Source organism: Saccopteryx leptura, chromosome 10, assembly GCF_036850995.1.
Source record: "Saccopteryx leptura isolate mSacLep1 chromosome 10, mSacLep1_pri_phased_curated, whole genome shotgun sequence".
Lineage (NCBI taxonomy): Eukaryota > Metazoa > Chordata > Mammalia > Chiroptera > Emballonuridae > Saccopteryx > Saccopteryx leptura.
This window is the reverse complement of record NC_089512.1, coordinates 32,196,671-32,216,017: the sequence shown is the minus strand read 5'-3', so window position 1 is coordinate 32,216,017 and position 19,347 is coordinate 32,196,671. Positions and strand designations below refer to the sequence as shown.

Below are 19,347 nucleotides of genomic sequence, written 5' to 3'. Positions count from 1 at the left end.
GCATTGACAGGCATGGCTGAAGTACTGCACTGATAACTCCCGTAAAGGGCTTCTCACATATTAAGTAGAGTCCCTAGAGGTAAAAAAAAAAAAAAAAAGTAAGGGTAGAAGCTTAAGTCTGGCCAAAGACCTATCAAAGACACACACTGTAATCACTGATGTAAATTATACAAGTTAAATACAAGGTATACTTAATAATGGACTATGACATCATACATGAATTACCAATAGAAAAGAGCTTATTGTGGCAATTAGCTGTAGATATTCAATTTGCCCTTGTATTACTTGGTTATGGAAAGAGTTGGAGAGTAGAAAAATAACCAGACCCATAGATTAAAAGAAACTAAGTATGAGAATGAGGGAGAGAAACTGAATATGAAAGATGATTAATAATGCCAAGATTTTACCCCACACTTAACTATATTTCCCAATAAGTCCTGAACATTTCTCCTTCATTCATGCTTTAGAACCTACAGTTTGATTTAAAGATAAAAATTATTTCCTTTCCAACCTAAACAGATTGTTGGTTAATAGACACAAGGACAATATTGGATTTTCAGTTATATCACTCTGTTCTTAAACCAGATAGCTTAAAGAAGACATTCCATTGTCCCACAGTGATTTACAAGCAACTCTGACATTATATTTCTGGTGAGTGTTTTTTATAAATGACCTTCTTTAGATGACATTTTGTATGTATAAAGTTTGGGGACAATTACTTGTTTTTCTTGTATACTTACATTCAGTAAAAGACACCACAACAGCTGTAAAGTTATAAAGCCAGTTTTACCAGACTTTCTTTGGGAAATGTTGCTATAGCCTGAGGTTGACCCCTCACCCTTGCTCCTGGTCTTGTTAGTGAGTTTAAGACTGGGGTTGGCAGAGACTTGCATTGTTTACTATCTAGAACCGAAAGGTGAGGACTACTGTAGGTACCTGAAATGGTGTTGGCGTTGGGGGGGGGGGGTATGTTCTGTCATAAAATATTCTGACTTAGCAGTCTTTAGCATGTCAGTATTTCTCAGGTGTGTAGTATGTTTTGTGTTCCAATAGCTTCAATTCTTAATCAGAAATATAAATTACAAAACTGTGACTTAATCACATACTTGCAGGAATTTTTGAGCATATATTACACATATTGATCTTTAATAAATCAAATATTTTAATAAGCAAGTATAATTTAATAAATGAGGTCTTAGTTGCAGAATTAAAATGTTTAGAATAAAAATGTATATGCCACAGACTTCAGAAGCATTTTAATGTTCATTTTAAATACTTCTTGTTAGAAGTTAGATATTTGGGAAGCACTTAAAGCTATTCAAATATATTAAACAAAAATGGCATCATTTGTTTTTTGATTGTTTTCATTAGCTTATATAATTACTAGGATGAAGAACACTAGTGGAAGAAGCCATTTAATTGAAAAAAATGTCAAACTATGAGCAGTGTTTTAGAGAGAAAAAGTCTTAGTCTATATAAACATTGAATTTCCAAATATACTGTTCACAAAAATTAGGGGATATTTTATCACTTCATATTCATTTTGAAATATCCCCTAATTTTTGTGAGCAATATATATATATATATATATATGTTATAGTCCTTTTAGCTATCGCAGTCCAAGATCATATTGGACATCCCTGGTTTCTCAAAGTTCATAAACCTATTTAAAAGTTTTATAATGTAAATGTTTTGGGTAATTACCAAATCATAGAATCTAACTATAAAATATTTCTTCATTTTATTTTTATTTTATATTTTAGAGGAGGGGAGGCAGAGACAGACTCCCAATAGCACCTCAATCAGGATCTACCCAGCAAGCCCCCTACTGGGCAATGCTCTGCCCATGTAGCACACTACTCCACTGCTCGACAACCAAGCTATTCTTAGCACCTGAGGTAGAGGCCAAGAGCCATCTTCAGTACCTGGGGCCAACTTGCTCCAATCGAGCCATGGCTGCAGGAGAAAAAGAGAGAGAGAGAGAGAGAGAGAAAGAGAGAGAGAGATGCAAGAAGGGGAGGAGTGGAGAAGCAGATGGTTGCTTCTCCTGTGTGCCCTGACCAGGAATTAAACCCAGGACATCCACATGCTGTGCTAACACTCTACCACTGAGCCAACCGGCCAGGACCTAAAATATTTCTTTAATCGCCTTTCCTTCATTGCTACCAGAAATTCTTACCCAGATGATAGCAAGGCCCTCGTAGGTGGGATCCTTGTTTCCAGTCTTGTCTCTCAAACACAGAAACTACAATGATTTACTTTCATCACTAATTATACCAAATCTTTTAATGCTTTACATTGTCAAAAGTCAGATACCCATGGGTGGATATTTCTTAGGAATTGGTCTTTGTCCCTCTCACATTACCAGCAATTTCTATTAGCATCATGTAGTGTGCAAACTATCAAAGCAGTATTTCCAAACCTCTGTCCAAAGCTCCAGACCTTATAATTCAACTGTCTATTGTATATCCATGGTCCCACAGAAACTCCACACTCGGCACATCCATACCTGAATCTGTTTGGTGAGTAGAGAACATCTTTAGCTAGAAAGGCATGTGGGTGGTACCTTTCCTAAACTTGCACATGTGTGACTGGATACAACTTTTCCTATTTGGCCTTTGTCTATCTTAAAACTCATGGTTATATTGTCAGTACTGATTCTGCTTCTTTTATTAAATCAAATTAACTCTTTTGCAGGTAAAATTTAAGAGAACGACCCTTATCCCTCTCTCCCCATTTCCTCATTCTACTATTCAGCAGCTTAACCTAAACAAGGCGAGAACAGCAAGTCAAGTCCTCGAATAACGTCATCTCATTCGTGTCATTTCATTACACCGTTGATGAGGAAAAAAATGATCAATTTGCAGCCAAGGCCACTATCAGTGTGGAGTCTGCATGTTCTCCCCATGTCTGCAAGGGTTTCATCTGGGTACTCTGGTTTTCTCCCATATCCCAAAGATGGCACCGTAGGTGAACTGGCATGTCTAAACTGCCCCCATCTGGGCGTGGGTGTGTGGAAGTGGCAGCCCTGCAGCTGAAGGGTGTCTGTCCAGCCTTGTTCCCAACTCGTTTCCTGAGCTGCAGGGGTAGGCTCCGGCCACCTGCGACCCTGAACTGGAATAACTAGGTTGAAAAATAATCATCTTACTCATTTTTATTAATCCTTCTTAAAATTATTTGAATGATTAATATTAGAAGTGTTTTGAGTCTTTATTGAGAAGTTAGGTGATGTTTTAGTGACCAAAAATATGCTGCAGGAACTTAACTCACGTTTATATTTATATTAACTAGCCTTTGGTAAAATGGTTTTGTTATTCATCGTTTTGCTTCAAGTTGGTTTCCAAGAACCTATCAACATTAAATGAGGACTTAGTGTATTGGACCTGAACAAGAAAATGTAAGCCTTAGACTTACTATTTTAGCTATACTTTCTCTAATGGTACCTGTGTGTGGAAGACCCTAAGCTCCTTTTGTCCTAATCCTTGGCATGGCTATGGGCCTGGGACTTTCCAATACCCTCGATTTCCTATTTCCTCCTTAGGAGCCTGGCTTCTGCTCAATGCTAACAAGACTTGCCTGATTCCAGGCCTTGTACCGGCCTGGTCTTCTGCTCATCTGGTCACCGCGAGCTTGGCTCCTGCTCCAACCTCACACACAGCTCCTGTGGGAGCTTCGTTTTCTACCACACTCACAGACAGAATCCAATCGCTGTAGACTGTGAATGCAGACTCAAGAGTTCACAGTCTGGCTCAGCTTCTTGGTAGCTGATTGATCTAAATAAGCCTTTGTAAGCCCTAATTTCCTCATCTAAAAATGGCAATAATAACAGTACCTATCTTAGTATGTTATGAGGATAAATAAAATAATCATCTATGTAAAAGCTATCAATATGGTCCTCGCCCACAGAAAACAATAAATATTAACAATTATTAATCATTATTTCAAATAATTTAATTTATTCTTCTCCATAATTCTTAATCATGACAATTCTCCATATATTAGAAGAAAAAATATTCAGCTTTTTCCAAAGGAGTAATTCTGGAGGGGGAGGTATCTAGTGGTGTATGACAACAAGGTATCATTGGATCTTTACCTTCTAATCCCTCGTTCTTGTTTTTACATTTAATGTATAAGATAAAGTTCACTGAAAAGAAAAGAATATCTCAATCATTAACTGTGCTTAGAATAGGAAGCATTTTGCTTAAACTGTTGAGAGACAGAATTTTTAAGGTGGGTAATTATACTGACGTTAATGACTGAGAGTTATATTTTTTACCATATGTTTGTATTTCAAATATAGTTTATAAAAACTTAGTAGTCGCACATAATTACACTGTGATATGTGTTAGGACAAATATACTGTGATATAAATATTCTTAAATTATATCACAAAATTAAGCAGATTATTTATCAATAACCAAAACCTCCCCAATTAAATTATTCTAAACCACCACAGCAAAACAACTGCTAATCCAGAAAGTAGACAATAAGGGAAATAGAAGATGTATAATAAACATTTGGGAGAGATGAAATTTATCCCATGAGTGTTGTAAAGAGCTCATAATTTAAGAATGTCAAAGCCCAAGTGTGATATAAGGGTCTTTCCTCAAAAGTGACATTAATTGCATATCCCACAGATGCTTATTATGTATTCTATTTATACCAAAGTATGAAATGTAGTTGAAAATATAGAGATTCAATATATTTAAGGTGATAATAAAGCACAGTTCCTTGAGCCTAGGAAAAATGGTTATTTTTAAACTTGAATTTTTGTTCTCTTTAGAAATAGTATTAAGTGAAAACAGTACTGAAGCTTTATACTGAATCTGCTATGATTGAGGCTTTCTGAATGCATGACAAGTATGTACCCAGGGATGGAATCATATACTAATATAAATATGTTAGAGGCTTCTGCACAAAAATAACACCAAAGTGATGAAGTCAAAGGCAATTCTTATTCTCATAGTAAAATCTAAGAATAGAAAAAAGCAAAAGCACCAACTCCTAGAAGTTACCTGGGAGAGATGGAAATGATGCCGTCAGTGTTCTACTTCGGAAACCTGGCAGTGTGCACTGACAGGCCTCCAGAGAACTTAATTTCCAAAAAGTCTGATATTCATCAATAATTAAAAAGCAAAAGACAACTCAAGATGTTAATTATTTGAATTAAAGCAAGGGAAACTTCATTCTAACTGAAACAGGAGTAATCTTTCATAAGGTTAATGAAAAATATTTAGGAAATATTATTTATAATAATATCACTTAGAAAGTAGTGAACATTGAATTTCAAAATAACTTTGTTTAACCTAACAGTAAGTTGACTTAACATTTCCTAACAGAAAAATCAGCTACTATTATCCAGGAGATGAAGCACTTACACATATAAAATAATAGCATTAATAAACAAGTTATTGTATAACATTCAAGATCATGGGTACTTATTCCTATATTTCAAGATACAAAGCATCATTAAAAACAGGAAAGCAGACATCTTCAGTTATCGTTAGGAGTCCCAGAGAAGAAAGACTGTTAATGAAAAAATCCAGGTAAAATGAGTACATAGAAAAACACTCACTGATATTCTTTACTTTGGACTAAACTGGTCCTAAACCTTTAGCTTGTTCAAGATTCTCTGTAATTCAAATAATGAATTCAAATATACTGAACATCTACTATGTACATCTCAATGATATCTTTTCAATTTTCCACGTTCTACCTAATTGAGAGATGGAATTTACAGGAAATATCTATCGCAGAATTGCCTAGAAATTCATAGATATGAATGTGCTATTGTTTCAATATAAAGGGTCTTTTTGTTGTTTGTAGTACTACACAATTCACTTATTAAAACTATTACCTTGTTAATTTGCCTACTCACTTCATAAGCCACCAAATGAAAACACATGCGCACACACACACACACATATCTAAGGAGTGACTGCCTCCCTATCTTCTGCTATAGCCTGTTATAAACATTGTCACGTGTATTATATTCATTGTGAGGGGCATTGACATTACTTTTCAAAATGCACTGCTGAGGGTAGAACAGAAGACCATACAATAAAATGAAAAGAACATGGGTATCTCATAGAATTGTTTGTGTTCAGGACTGGCTCCATGTGGGCATGACCTGTGTGACCCTGTACTTTTTAAAATGCTAGGTTTAATGACCTGCTGTGGCCACCTTGAAATCTATACTGGTTTTTTACAGAGGTTGTCCATTTTTATTCTGCACTGGGCTCTGCAGATTATGAAGCCAATCCTGCTTGGATTTGAATTATGACTTTACTGTTTAATACGTGTAGGCCTTAGTTTCTCCCTCTGCAACAAAGCGGTAACACCCCATTAACAGGCCTGGTGGGGGTAACAGATGAAATATCACATGTGGAAGCCATGAGTACAGAGCCTGGCACACAGGACAGAAAAGACGTATGAAGTGAAGTGGTGCTGGAACAGTCCCTGCTCTTTCCTGTGGAGCTGAGACATAGAGAAATCATCGTAAGTCATAACCAGGGAGAACTGAAATTTACACGTTAATACTTACAACCCATATATCTGTGGTGCAATTTCTAGTCTGTTCAAGTGCATGTAAAGCTCGATGTCATGCTTCTTCAGGAGATGATCGTGGATCTGGTTGACTTTAGTAACAATAGCAATTGTTGGCCCTAAGTCCTGCGGTCTAGCAAAAGGGATGGGAGTCATCAGTGTTTCTTTCCCCTAAAAACAGGAAAAATGAAGCATGTATTATATTTCAGTATGAAATTAATAAGTATATGGACATCATTCCAGAATATATTTATCGATGGGAGTTTAAATAAGAACCGACGACTACTTAAATCACCTATGACAAGTACTTATAATGTGGAATCATATGCTGATCGTCACACAGATGATTGTGCTCCTAACTTCAAGGCCAGGAAATGCCTTCTAAAATATTTCCTATCTGTGTTCCCCTGACCAGTTTCTCTTGTGACATTATGTATTCCAAGACAATTTTGGCTAGAGGTAGTGATGGGAACTAGTCTACTTGTCCATGACCAGTTTGTCTAATTAGCCACAGTACCTAAATGTAATATGCTAATCAAAACATATTTCCTGTAGCATAAAACTTAAATTTGAAAAAGAGCAAATGAACACTGTTTTACTTTGAGCTCTCACAACTACAAAAGTCAAAAAATAAAGAAAACCAGTAGAAAACAAGATGTGCTCTAACTGTCCTTTGATCATTTAAATACCTAAGTAGAACAGATTTAAAAACTCTCCAGACCAAAATATAGCTGATTTAAAAAAATTATTTATGTGGGGCCAACGACATCCCTGCCCATGTTTCACAGTAAGAATGCTATATCTGTGACTCCTTATCATGCTTCATGTAAACTTCAACTACCTCCTAAAATCTGTGGGTTTCCTCAAATACATTATGTCTGACCTTTCTTCTGATGTTAATTTCTATTTCTCTCCAAAATGAGAATTTAGGGCATCACTCTTCTGACTTTCTGCCTATGACTCATCCTCAGTCTACTTCTCTACTCAAATTGTTTCTCCACCACAAATGTTGCCTTTCCACACAGTTCTGGTCTTTGTGCAATTCCCTGGGTGATCTTAATCATACACAGTGCTTCAACCAAAACCCCTTCCCAAAGGCTTCCCTATCCGAGTTCATAACCTACGACTCTCGAGGGCCTCCCATATATTCAAATCTTGGCAAGGAATCTTAGATTTCCAAAAGGGTGCCTAAGTCAGCAGGCCCATAACTAAGTTTATCATCTTCTGCTCAGAAACATGCTCATCCTTTCCCCGTGTGTATTTCAATCCATTCTCCACTAAGAACACCTACTCTGTCAATTTTAGCTCCTCAGAACCACTCAGGGGGTTCTTAACTTTCTCTTCTACAGCTCTACTGTAACAACTAGATTTAGGGCCCTAATTATTTATTTCCTTCTGACTGGTCTTGCTGCCCCTAATTTAATCTGCTTTAAATCTACCTTCCAAATGCCTGGTAATCTATCTGAAGTAGATATTAGATTATGCCAAACTGCATTCCTTACACATTTTAATAGCTCCTCATCATTTTCACTCAGGAAAAAAATCCCAAATGCTTTAGCCTGGTGTATAAGGCCTTTCTTTCATTCATTAGTGAGCCTCAACTCTCACTTCCGGAGCCCCCCGAGGATGCCGTTCTTTCATCTGAAACATCCCCTTCCCCGGGGTTTCCACTGAAGAGCTCCCACGTGTATTTAAAGATGCGGCTCCAGGGCCAGGTTCTGCTTCTGTCTTCTCTATGACTACTTCTTCGGCTCCTAGACTGTGAGACCTCTAAGGGCCAGGTTCTGCTTCTGTCTTCTCTATGGCTACTTCTTCGGCTCCTAGACTGTGAGACCTCTAAGAGTAACATCATCTTTTCATCACTGGACCAGATTCAGAGGCACAGAAGTAAGGTAAAGCTCTTGCCCTCACAGCCTGGAGGGGAAGACCACAGAGAAAATAACTTAGAAGGCCACAGAAGAGCAGTGACTAATCAAGCTTGGGGGGGGGGGGGGAGGAGCACGTTAGTGTCAGGAGACATTGCCTGGAAGGGGCTCCATCTGTCTTCCCAGAGTCACTTCAAGTCTCAAAAAGAAAAGCAGTCCTTTGTGTTCCCTACATGTCTGCCCTCGTGTCTTTGGGTCTGAAAGATGTAAATCCACATTAATTTTTATAATTCAGTTTGTATTTATAATTCAGTGTGTATAAACAAGAAAGAAGAAAATCTCTATAGTGTGGTCATTTATTATAAAAATGATATATCCAAGACACCTTTTTTCTTATTTTTAAAATATCTAATATTATCTTCAAATTAAAATAAGATTTTAATTCATTAACATTTTTAATGACAAATATTTAATTAAAATTTTTTAATTCTTGCTAAAATTTTTTTCCTGCTGATATTAAATTGAAATAACTTTCTTTTGGAATTCGTGTTACTTGTAAGATACTATTTGCATTCAAAAGATAGCATTTATTCTAAAGCCAGGTTTCCTTTAAAAACAGGCAATTTATCATTTTATGTGTTTTGGTCATGTGGTTTTTCCGGTACTGGAGAGCCCTGCGCAGCTGTTTATCATCCAGTCTGGAGCAGAGGCCCTGAGCTCAGACGGACAGGATTCCAACCACCACATAGGAAAGAGGGCACTGTACCTAGTCTTTTTCTAAGGGTTTCCAATACACATACTTCACTGGCTTTGGAGAGAAGTGATCCTAAGTTAACCTGTTTAAAACTGTTTAACTTAATGAAATCATATAATCAATTTCTAGTTTGAACAGAATGCGTCCTCATTAAATCAATAGCATATGTAGTCCATTTTCCAATGCTTAATATAGACTCGTGTGTAAGTATAAGGCTTATACAAACTATAGTTTGAAAAGATTTCCCCTGTGCTTAGAACAGTTATAACAAAATTTCTTACATTTAAGAAACTCTTGATCACTTAAGGGCTGAACAGTAAATCAAAAGGGAAGTTAAAATTATTGTAAAATACTTCCTATCATCAGGAATTCTTATCACAATAAAGTATGCTATTTGCATTTAACACATATGATCAAATTGGACAGCTACAACTACCAAAACTAGAAAATTTTTTTAACCATTTATTAAGCAGTAAATGTGTTCTGCAGAGCAGAACTAGTCTACACACTGTTACAGTTACGCAACAAGATAATGACTTAATGCAGTTATGGAAACCAATGTACTGCTTTCTTCATCAAGAAAGTCTTGTGAATAGTATGTCTGCTGAAATAGGCAGCATGTGTTATAACTGAATGTTTAAGGAAACTAAAATAATTAAATAAAGAAGTGGTACATTAATTTCTCAGACTTCAAACTTCTTTTTAAAAAGGTGAGAGAGGCCTGACCTGTGGTGGTGCAGTAGATAAAGTGTTGACCTGGAACACTGAGGTCGCCGGTTCGAAACCCTGGGCTTGTCTGGTCAAGGCACATATGGGAGTTGATCCTGCTCTTCCTCTCCTCCTCTCTCTCTCTTTATCTATCTCTATTTCCTCTCTAAAATAAATGAAGTCTTAAAATATATATATATATATGTTAAAAAAACCATTTTTTTACTCTCTTATCCTTATTTTTAATTATAATTTTTTATAATTTATCACTCATTTTCTCAGATACATTGGATCAATTATAAGATACAAAATGACCACTACATAAAATAATCATGATGCCTATTTTAAATGTATTCAAATACTCTCTGCTTAAAATTTTGATGTTCACTTGAGTCTATGAGTTCATCAAATCACTTGCCAAAAAAATATAAAGAAAGTTCCAAAGCACATGTATTTTCATCACATATTTCACAGAGGTAGCATGTTTGTCTACTGCTGAAGGAAGACTTTATCACCTAGGCTAGGGTTGGCAAACTTCCTCTGTAAAGAGGCAGACAGTAAATGTTTCAGACTGCACAGGCCACCCTGTCTGTGTTGCAACTATTGGACTTGACTGTGGTAACGAGGAAGCAGTCACAGACAGTGAGTACACAAACAGGCATGGCTGTATCCCAGTTAAACTTCTTTTATGGGCATGGAAATTGAATTCCATATTATTGTCATATGTCACAAAATGTTCTTCTTTTCATATTTTTTCAACCATTTAATAATGTAAAAGCCATTTTAAGTCACAAGCTATACAAAAACAGATGGCAGGCTAAATTGGCTTGCAGGCAGTAGTTTGCCCTGACCTCGACAAAAGGCATGAAAAGCATTAGTTATCCATTTCCTTTTCTAAGAAATGGAATAAAGTGACTGAGTAATACATGGTTTCTAGCCAGAATGCAATCAATTACAACAATATAAAATAAATTAATCATATAGAAAGTAATATGCCCCAAACTCTTGACATTGCTTGCCAGAATAATCTACAATTTTTCTAATATTGTGTAATTAAAATGAAAATACCATAGTGATCTCTTAGTATATATGTTTATTTAAAGTAAGAGATAATTCAGAAATTTCACTCCTAGATAGGCCAAAATAACTAAAAACATATGTTCACACAAAAGTTTGTTCATACTGTTTATAGTGAGCAAAAAAGTAAAATGAACCCAAATGCCCATCAATTGATTTATGGGTAAACAAAATGTGGTATATCCACACAATGAAATATTATTCAGCCATGAAAAGGATCAAAGTAATAATGTATGCTACAACTTGAATGACCACTAGAAACATGCTAAATGAAACGAGTCAGTCACAAGGCCGCATATTGCATAATTCCATATATATTGTATGAAATGTCCAGAACAGGCAAGTGGAAATACAAGATTAATAATAGCAGAAGCTCTGGGGAGAAGAAAGTAGAAAGTGACTGCTATTGGGTGTGGGATTTCCTTTTGGGGTGAGGAAAATGTTTGGGAATTGGATGTGAGGATATTTGTACAACCTATGAATATGCTAAAATCCACTGAAGGGTACACTTTAAAAAGATGAATGTTATGGCATGTTAATCACAAAAAAATTATAATTAAAAATAAGCATAAGAGAGTAAAAAAATGGTTTTGATGCTCAATGTGTAAATTCAATAGTGATGCACTAGTCAAAGAAAAACATACTTGTTACAAAGTTTATGCATGTCAGTTAATGTATCTATTAACTCACTAGGACAGCAACAGATCAAGGAGATAACTGCATTTTTAAAAAATTTATAATAATTTTTAAGAAGTTATAGTGCATGGAAATATACACATGTATAAAAGAATTTTCCATATATTTATACAAAATTTTTTATATTATCCTTGTATATACATCTGCCAATACTATCATAGATGTGGGTTACATCAAGCTCAATCTTATTCCACAGGGATTGTTACATTTTTTATAGTAATAATAATGGCTTCTATTCTCTGAGTCTATGTTGTTACTTAATGAAATTATTTGTTCCTTTAAACATTGAAAACAGCTGAACTATATGGCTTACCTTCTGACCGTCATGCTCAAAAGTAGAAAACCAAGGTTCAGCGGTTTCCATAAGTTGTGAGAACATTGCACTAAAATTTAGAAAAATAACTGCTGTTAAACCTTTATTAAAATAGATATGGTATAGAAAAATAAAAACAACAGAAAGTGTTTGTACTTACTAGGCATCATGTTCCAGATACTCAGGGTTCAAAAGAGTTTTCATTTCCTCACTTAAAAAAGCAATACATGCAATCAAATTGTGTAATTTTGAATGGAAGGAGATGCAGAGGTTATCTTATTCTATACTTATAAGCCAACTTTCATATAATGAGAAAATAAAAAACATCCTTTTTTATTTACTCTTTCCATAAATATAAAAAACAAATTAGCTGCCTTGTCTATACCACAATGAGGTAACTATTTAATTATTCCAAATAACAAATACAAATATGACAACATATTCTATGAATCTGCCTGATCTAGAATAAATTGATTACTGCAAAATCTATTGTTTCTTGTCCAAAACAAAGCAAAACAATATATAGCTACTGGTCAAATATACCATATCAAACCATTAATTTATTTCCTTTTAATGGCTTCTATTTTTAATATATTTTAACATCAATTAATCAGTAACAGCACCTCTTTCAAATCTATTTTAGTGCTTCTTTTACATTTTAGTGGATTGGAACAGCTAAAGCAGCATGTTCAACTCATTTAAAAGCTACTTTCAATCATCTAAACTTCCTTGTAACGTCTATTCCACATACATGTTTTCAAAAAGGTAAAACTGACATGAAAACAGGATCCCAATACTAACTCCATCCATATTATTCCTTAGAATAACTAAACAAAAGCAATTAAGATATGGTTACTATAGTCAGATCTGGGAAACTCAATATGATTTAAAAAACTCAAAAGGAACTAGAAGATACTAATGTATAATATCACAAACAAAAGTTAATTTACCAAAGACCCTAATATATGTTCAGCAAAATGGATGGCTACAACTGATTAATAAAGATATTATGTGTTTATTTTCTCTTTTCTGCATACAGATGGGCTAGCCTGTGGAATACTCCCGACAAAGCTCTGTAATCCTACAGCTCTCTATTCCCAAGATGCTTCCCGACTGCCTCTCTGTCTCATCAGTTAGAGTATTTTAGGTTAGAAAATAAATTCTAACAGTTAGCTTAAGTTAAATTCAATTACCAAAATTATTTGCTGGAGAGAATAAATTAATGTATGTCAAGAACATAAGAAGTCATTTTGTTTAGTGATAGACTGGAGTTCTTTGTGGTCCTGTTCTCTTATGTACTGAACCAAGTCACACCTGGAGAATGCATCTCACAGATAAGGTTCCCACACAGCTTTTAATAAAAGAATGAGTCATTAGAAGACAGTATATATGGACACTATCAATCTTTAGCACATCGCCATTACAACAAAAATTTCTTCTTGATCCATTAATTTTGTCTTTCTTTAGTATAGATTTAAAATTTTCAAAGATTTTTATGTTTCCAGACCTGCCCATAGTTGAACTAGGATTACGACAATGAAGGAGGATTAATAATCAGCCACATGAAAAACAACCAAATGTTGACAATTTACAAAAGTATCTTCAATTTAAAAACTTTTAAGACAAAAAAAGATTACAGCAGGGCTTAAGAAAAACAGAAGGAGCTTATAGAAAAACTTGCCTTGGTTCTGCAGACTCACTGGCATGAAGAAAAGCTTGGTGGTCACAGTGGAGGATAAAGACTATAGGTGCTAACAGCTCATGCATGCCCTGAGAAATAAAAGGGGCGGATATGTAGAGTCCACTAGTGAACAGAATAAGCCCAGTTAAACGCTTCTTCAATGGTCCCTGCCGCCAACACTTCCATAATTATATAGAAAAGCATAAAAATGAAAAGCTATGAGATGAGATTTTATTTACTTTGAGATTTTGGTTCCAATTCAACCACAGCACGTATTCTGCTTTAAAACATGGAGAGCAGTTCTCTTTTAAATGACACAACAAACAATAAATTGGCATGGTAGACAACCTTGCACCTGTCAGTTGCTTCAAGATCTGTACTCATAAATATGAATTTAATTTATGCAAATTATAATCATGAGCTACAGTGTAAATATCTGCAGCAAGAAGGGCAACTAAGAACTGTAGACCTAAGGAAATTACATCCAATGTTTTCATTATATAATGGCTCAAAATTAGGATGTCTGTAGATTCAGGAAGAGCTGAAGTCAGCTAGCTGGAAATGTTGGCAATAAAAGAAACAACCTTTAGCAGGTATAATGGAAAACAAAGTATTTAAATTATGATTTTCAACTTGTTAAATCTAAAGACTGCATAAATTTTTTTCTGCCTAATTTCAACTATAAAGGTTACTTTTCAATTTATTTAGTGATTTCATCAATATCCTTTTTTCTTATATTGGTGTTCACCTATAAATGACATAAATTCATATGAATCATATAAATTATATGAATAGAAACAAAAAGATGTATTAACTACTAAGTTGTCTTTAAAAGGGTATTATAAAAATCCATTTTTTATTCATAATTGTGGGGAAATAAGGTATTATACATTATTGTCCTGCCTCGTTATTTGAGATTTTTTTTCCTTTTAAGCAACCAAACATAGATTAGATAAGTTAAAGATAGATTGCACACTTTCTTCTGCCTCCAAAAGTGAGTACACTACCACCATTTTCCTTTTGCTCAATAACTATGAATGATTTTTTTATTAAAATATAAGACAAAATACTGCCTTTATAGGAAATTAAAAAATAAAATATGCAAGCAGAGAGAAAAAAGTTTTTGCTGGTGAAATTACAGGTGACTATCTGTGAGAGAAGGATAGTAACACAGCCTTCTGCACAGTCTAGTAGAACTGTGCTTTTCTTAGGAACCTAGTTGTTACCCACTAAATAATATGAAAGTAAACTCTATCATAGATAATTGTAAATTATCCCTAGACTTGAATTAGAAGAACTTGACACTTTTACATAATAATTTATGCTCCATTGACAACTTATTTGTGATTTAGGACAAATTAGCATACATCAATCCTTTTAGGTAACAATGTCCTTACTAAACAAATCTTGAGAAGACTATCCTTTAGAAGAACGTGGTAGAGACCCAGAAAGAATGGAAATGTGCTAATTATGCTTTAAAATCATCATGAGGGCTTTATTCTTCTGGAAAATATTTCAAGTTATTCCAAAACCTAAATTCCATAATTTTAATTATCAAAGTAATAGCTACTTGTAGAAAACTACATATAAGAAAAAAATAAAAAAGAAAGAAGAAGAAGGGGGGAAGACAGGAAAGTGAGAGAAAAGAGGGAAGGGAAAAGAAGGAGGGAGGGGAGAAAGGAGGAAAAAAAGAAGGATCAAAAACCAAAAGAAAGAAAGGAGAAATTAAAACCTGATAGATATCCTGTGGCAATTTTATTTTATTTTATGCCTATTTATAAATGGTTTCTTTAGGACAAAGTACCTAGAAGCAGAATTTCTGTATAAACAATTGAAGACATTGTTACAGTCTCTGATATATACAGTAAGCTACCCTTCAAAGAATCACCTCACTTTCAAGCATAAAAATCACCATCTCACAAACTCACACTTATATTTGTAGGTTTTTTTTTAATCTTGTGTGTGTCTGTTAGTTTTTGTTTTTCCTATTTGTTCATTTGTTGCTTTCAGTTTTATATCCCTCAGAATGAGTGCAAGTCATACGGTTCTTGACTTTTTCTGTCTGGCTTATTTCCTGAGGGACGGAGGGTTGGGGTGGTAAAGGTAAAAGGTGATAAATATATGGTGAGGGAAGAAGACTTGACTTTGAGTGCAGACACAGTTGATGCACATAGAATGTGATATACACATGATGGATCACAGAACTGCACACTTGCAACCTACATAATCTTGTTTTTCACAAATGGTTGTTAGGTAAATATATAAATTTCTTTTTTATTACAGTTACTTATTTATCTATATAATATTTATTTTTGCCCAAAATAATAAATATGATTTTTTTTCTTTCCAATAGAGTTTAACTAATTTATTGAATGATCACCATTTGATGAATAACTCAACTTCTCCCAAGAGTTCTGGAATCATTACCGTACACTGAATATTTAGCTCTCAGTTTTTCTTGGCTTTCCATTCCATTGGTTTGAATATTCTTAGTAAGAACTTATGTACACACACACACACACACGCACACAAAATAAAGGCTATCTCAGAGGAGATGGTGAGTCTTTTCCATTTTTCTTCTCAGGCTATTTATTAGGGTCCTGGGAGCCAATAAAAAAATGTGCTTGAAGGCCCTGGCCGGTTGGCTCAGCGGGGACCTGGGTTCGATTCCCGGCCAGGGCACATAGGAGAAGCACCCATCTGCTTCTCCACCCCCCCCCTCCTTCCTCTCTGTCTCTCTCTTCCCCTCCCGCAGCCAAGGCTCCATTGGAGCAAAGATGGCCCGGGCGCTGGGGATGGCTCCTTGGCCTCTGCCCCAGGCGCTAGAATGGCTCTGGTCGTGGCGGAGCGACGCCCCGGAGGGGCAGAGCATCGCCCCCTGGTGGGCAGAGCATTGCCCCTGGTGGGCGTGCCAGGTGGATCCTGGTTGGGCGCATGCGGGAGTCTGGCTGACTGTCTCTCCCCGTTTCCAGCTTCAGAAAAATACAAAAAAAAAAAAAAAAAAACCCAAAAAACAGCCTTGCTATTTTAATGATGAGCTATAAGAATTTTATTCCTCTATATTCTCTTTTTTTCATTTTTTTAAAAAAAGACTATTCATTTTAGAGAGAAGAGAAAGCGAGAGAGAGACACACAGAAAAAGAGAAGGAACAGGGAACATCAACTTCCAGATGTGCCTTGACCAGGCAAGCTCAGGGTTTTGAACCAGCAACCTCAGTGTTTCAGGTTGATGCTTTATCCACTGCGCCACCACAGGTGAGGAATATTCCTCTATATTCTCTATCCTTTTTCTCAAAATTATCTTGCCTATTCTAACTTAAGTTTTCATCCAAGGGAACTTCAGTACATAAAGTGCTAAACAAAATACTGCAATTTTTATTGGCATTGCATTAAAATTAACTTGAAGAAAATAGATAAATTTAGAATACCAGATTTTCCAATCCAAAAATTTGTAGAACTGCAAAGTTTGTATTGGGTTACTAGCTTTTTATCGCTGTTGGTGGTGGTGGTGGTGATTCTAAATGAGTCTTTTCTCCTAAGTGTATTCTCTAACTAATTATGGCTAATTAAATAAGAAAGATTTCTTGTTTAAATGCATCTTCCCACCTTCTTTAAATGTTCTCTTCTCTCTAGTTTCTGTGACACTACTGTCTCTATATTCTCTATTTGTTCAAGCATTGTTCATCTTTATTTATTTAAAAAATTATTAACTACCTAAGATGAGCTTAGAACACAAAAGTGAATGAAGTGGGCTAGCTCCTAAATAGTATGAAGTCTGCGGTCTAGAGAACAAGGCACACAATAATAAAATGACACGAAAGTGTCTGTACAATTATAAACTGTGATAAGTAATATGTATGCGCGCACAGACACACACACAAACCCAGCTCCCATCACAGGCTCAGCTCATAAAAGGTGCTCAGTGCACAGTGACTGCATAAATGAAACATTTACCACTTAACACAGCAACACATTGGTAAAAGCTGAACTACATATAAAAAGTGGAAAATAACAGTAAATCATAATTCAATATTCCATATCAATAAATAGGATACTCTTTATATAACTGAAATTAAGAGTTCCTTAAATACCATTTAAGATAACCTTTTACAAACTGAGTGTTGTATTTCAACTAAACTGGGGATATTTTCTTAGACTTGGAAGAGATTGTTGGTTGTTCCCTCAACTCTAGACTAGTAAAACTTGCAAAATAATTACAAGTGGCAAGTACACAGACATCTTTAATGCAAAAAAGAACTATCTAGACAGAATGATCATAAATTCAATATGCTACAAATTTGACAAAGCATAATAAAAAATAATCTATTTTCAGTATATGTCTAGGTTCCCAAAATGTGTATTTTGTTTCCATCTACACTGTCAGCATTTCTGCTTGCTGAAAGCCTTTATCCCTGTTGGATCGTTAGTAGTCACTGCACTCCAAACTCATGCCATTTGAAAATAAAGGTAACGAAGTTTTCATCAACAGCCTGTAGGCTCACAAAATTGAACCTGTTCTTTTATCTGCCTGTGTTCATTTAGCCCACCAAGCAGTCTTTATTAAAACTGAGGCATCAGGCAGTCAAAGTTCATTAATACCATTTATATAATCTCTGCAGTTTCAATTAACTCAGCAAGACATTCTACTACATGATAACAGTCTCATTAATTCAATAAAATCCCATAACTATTAACAATATGGTCGATGTTAAACGGGGTGTCACCTAGTTCAAAATAATAGCTTTAACAGCTTGGGATGAAACTCAAGGTTTTTTCTTAAATTTGATCTGGCTAAATATTCAGTTCTCCTAAAGCAAGGTATTATTTCTGTGTCAAGAATCTATAGGATTTTAAACATGTACAGGGAGTAATTAAATCTTATTAACTGATACCCATGAGTAAGTTCATACTTTCTTATTCAATCATTGATAGACATTGTCTAAATTATCAAGAATGTGATCTTCCACATTCCTCTTTAGTCTTCCTTAAAAATGCAGTGGGCCACATACATCACAAATGATGGTGTGTGTAGTTATGTTTTTGTTCTTTGTCAGTGTAACCTGTTTCCATTATTTTAAAACTTCCTTAATTTATTTTTTTTCTCTAAAGAAAAAGGGGAAACAAATGTGTAACCTGAGATAATTAAGTTTTGACTTTGTTTGCTATCAAATCTTTAACTGTGAAGTATTTTCAAGTATTTGAGAGAGGAGAGGAGACCATGAGGAGATACTATTGATAATAGCCAACACAGTGAGGAGAGGAGAACAGGGAAACAGAAACCTGAATCACTGAAGAGTCTGAGCTACAGAACTACCTAACGCTGCAGAACAATTGTGCCCCAGACAGAGTTTAAGTCATTTTGAAAGGGATTTTCTGTTATTTGCTTTGCAAAAACCCTAATACTGATAGAGATTTAATTTCTCCCAGTCTCTTTTTTTTTTGGTTTCTTTGTTTCTGGTGTAGGGACTTTGCATATGACTTCCAGATATCTTGCTTGGAAAGGTCTTTCTTATCCTGAGATTATAAAAAATTCTCCTAAATGTTTTCTTGTATATTTATGTAATTCTGTTTTTAAATTTATATCTTTACTCTATACTCTATCAGGAATTTATTCCCCAATAAAGGTATCATTTAATCTTCTTTTCTAAATGGAATACCAAATAGTGCAAGTCAATAAAAATGTCCTATCTTATCACACTAAAACCTC

At 35.1% G+C, this 19,347-nt stretch overlaps 1 protein-coding gene across 3 annotated transcripts in view; it reads right to left on the bottom strand.

Annotated features, from left to right (window-relative positions):
* The window catches only part of TBC1D5 (TBC1 domain family member 5), a 495,717-nt gene that overhangs the window by 183,388 nt on the left and 292,982 nt on the right, over positions 1–19,347 (bottom strand). For all 3 annotated transcript variants that reach the window (XM_066350480.1, XM_066350479.1, XM_066350482.1), the window contains 4 exons: positions 13,637–13,729; positions 12,120–12,166; positions 11,960–12,029; positions 6,545–6,717 (listed from right to left, as the gene is read on the bottom strand). In XM_066350480.1, the coding sequence (XP_066206577.1) occupies positions 6,545–6,717; positions 11,960–12,029; positions 12,120–12,166; positions 13,637–13,729 (383 nt within the window). The remainder of the gene's footprint in view (positions 1–6,544; positions 6,718–11,959; positions 12,030–12,119; positions 12,167–13,636; positions 13,730–19,347) is intronic.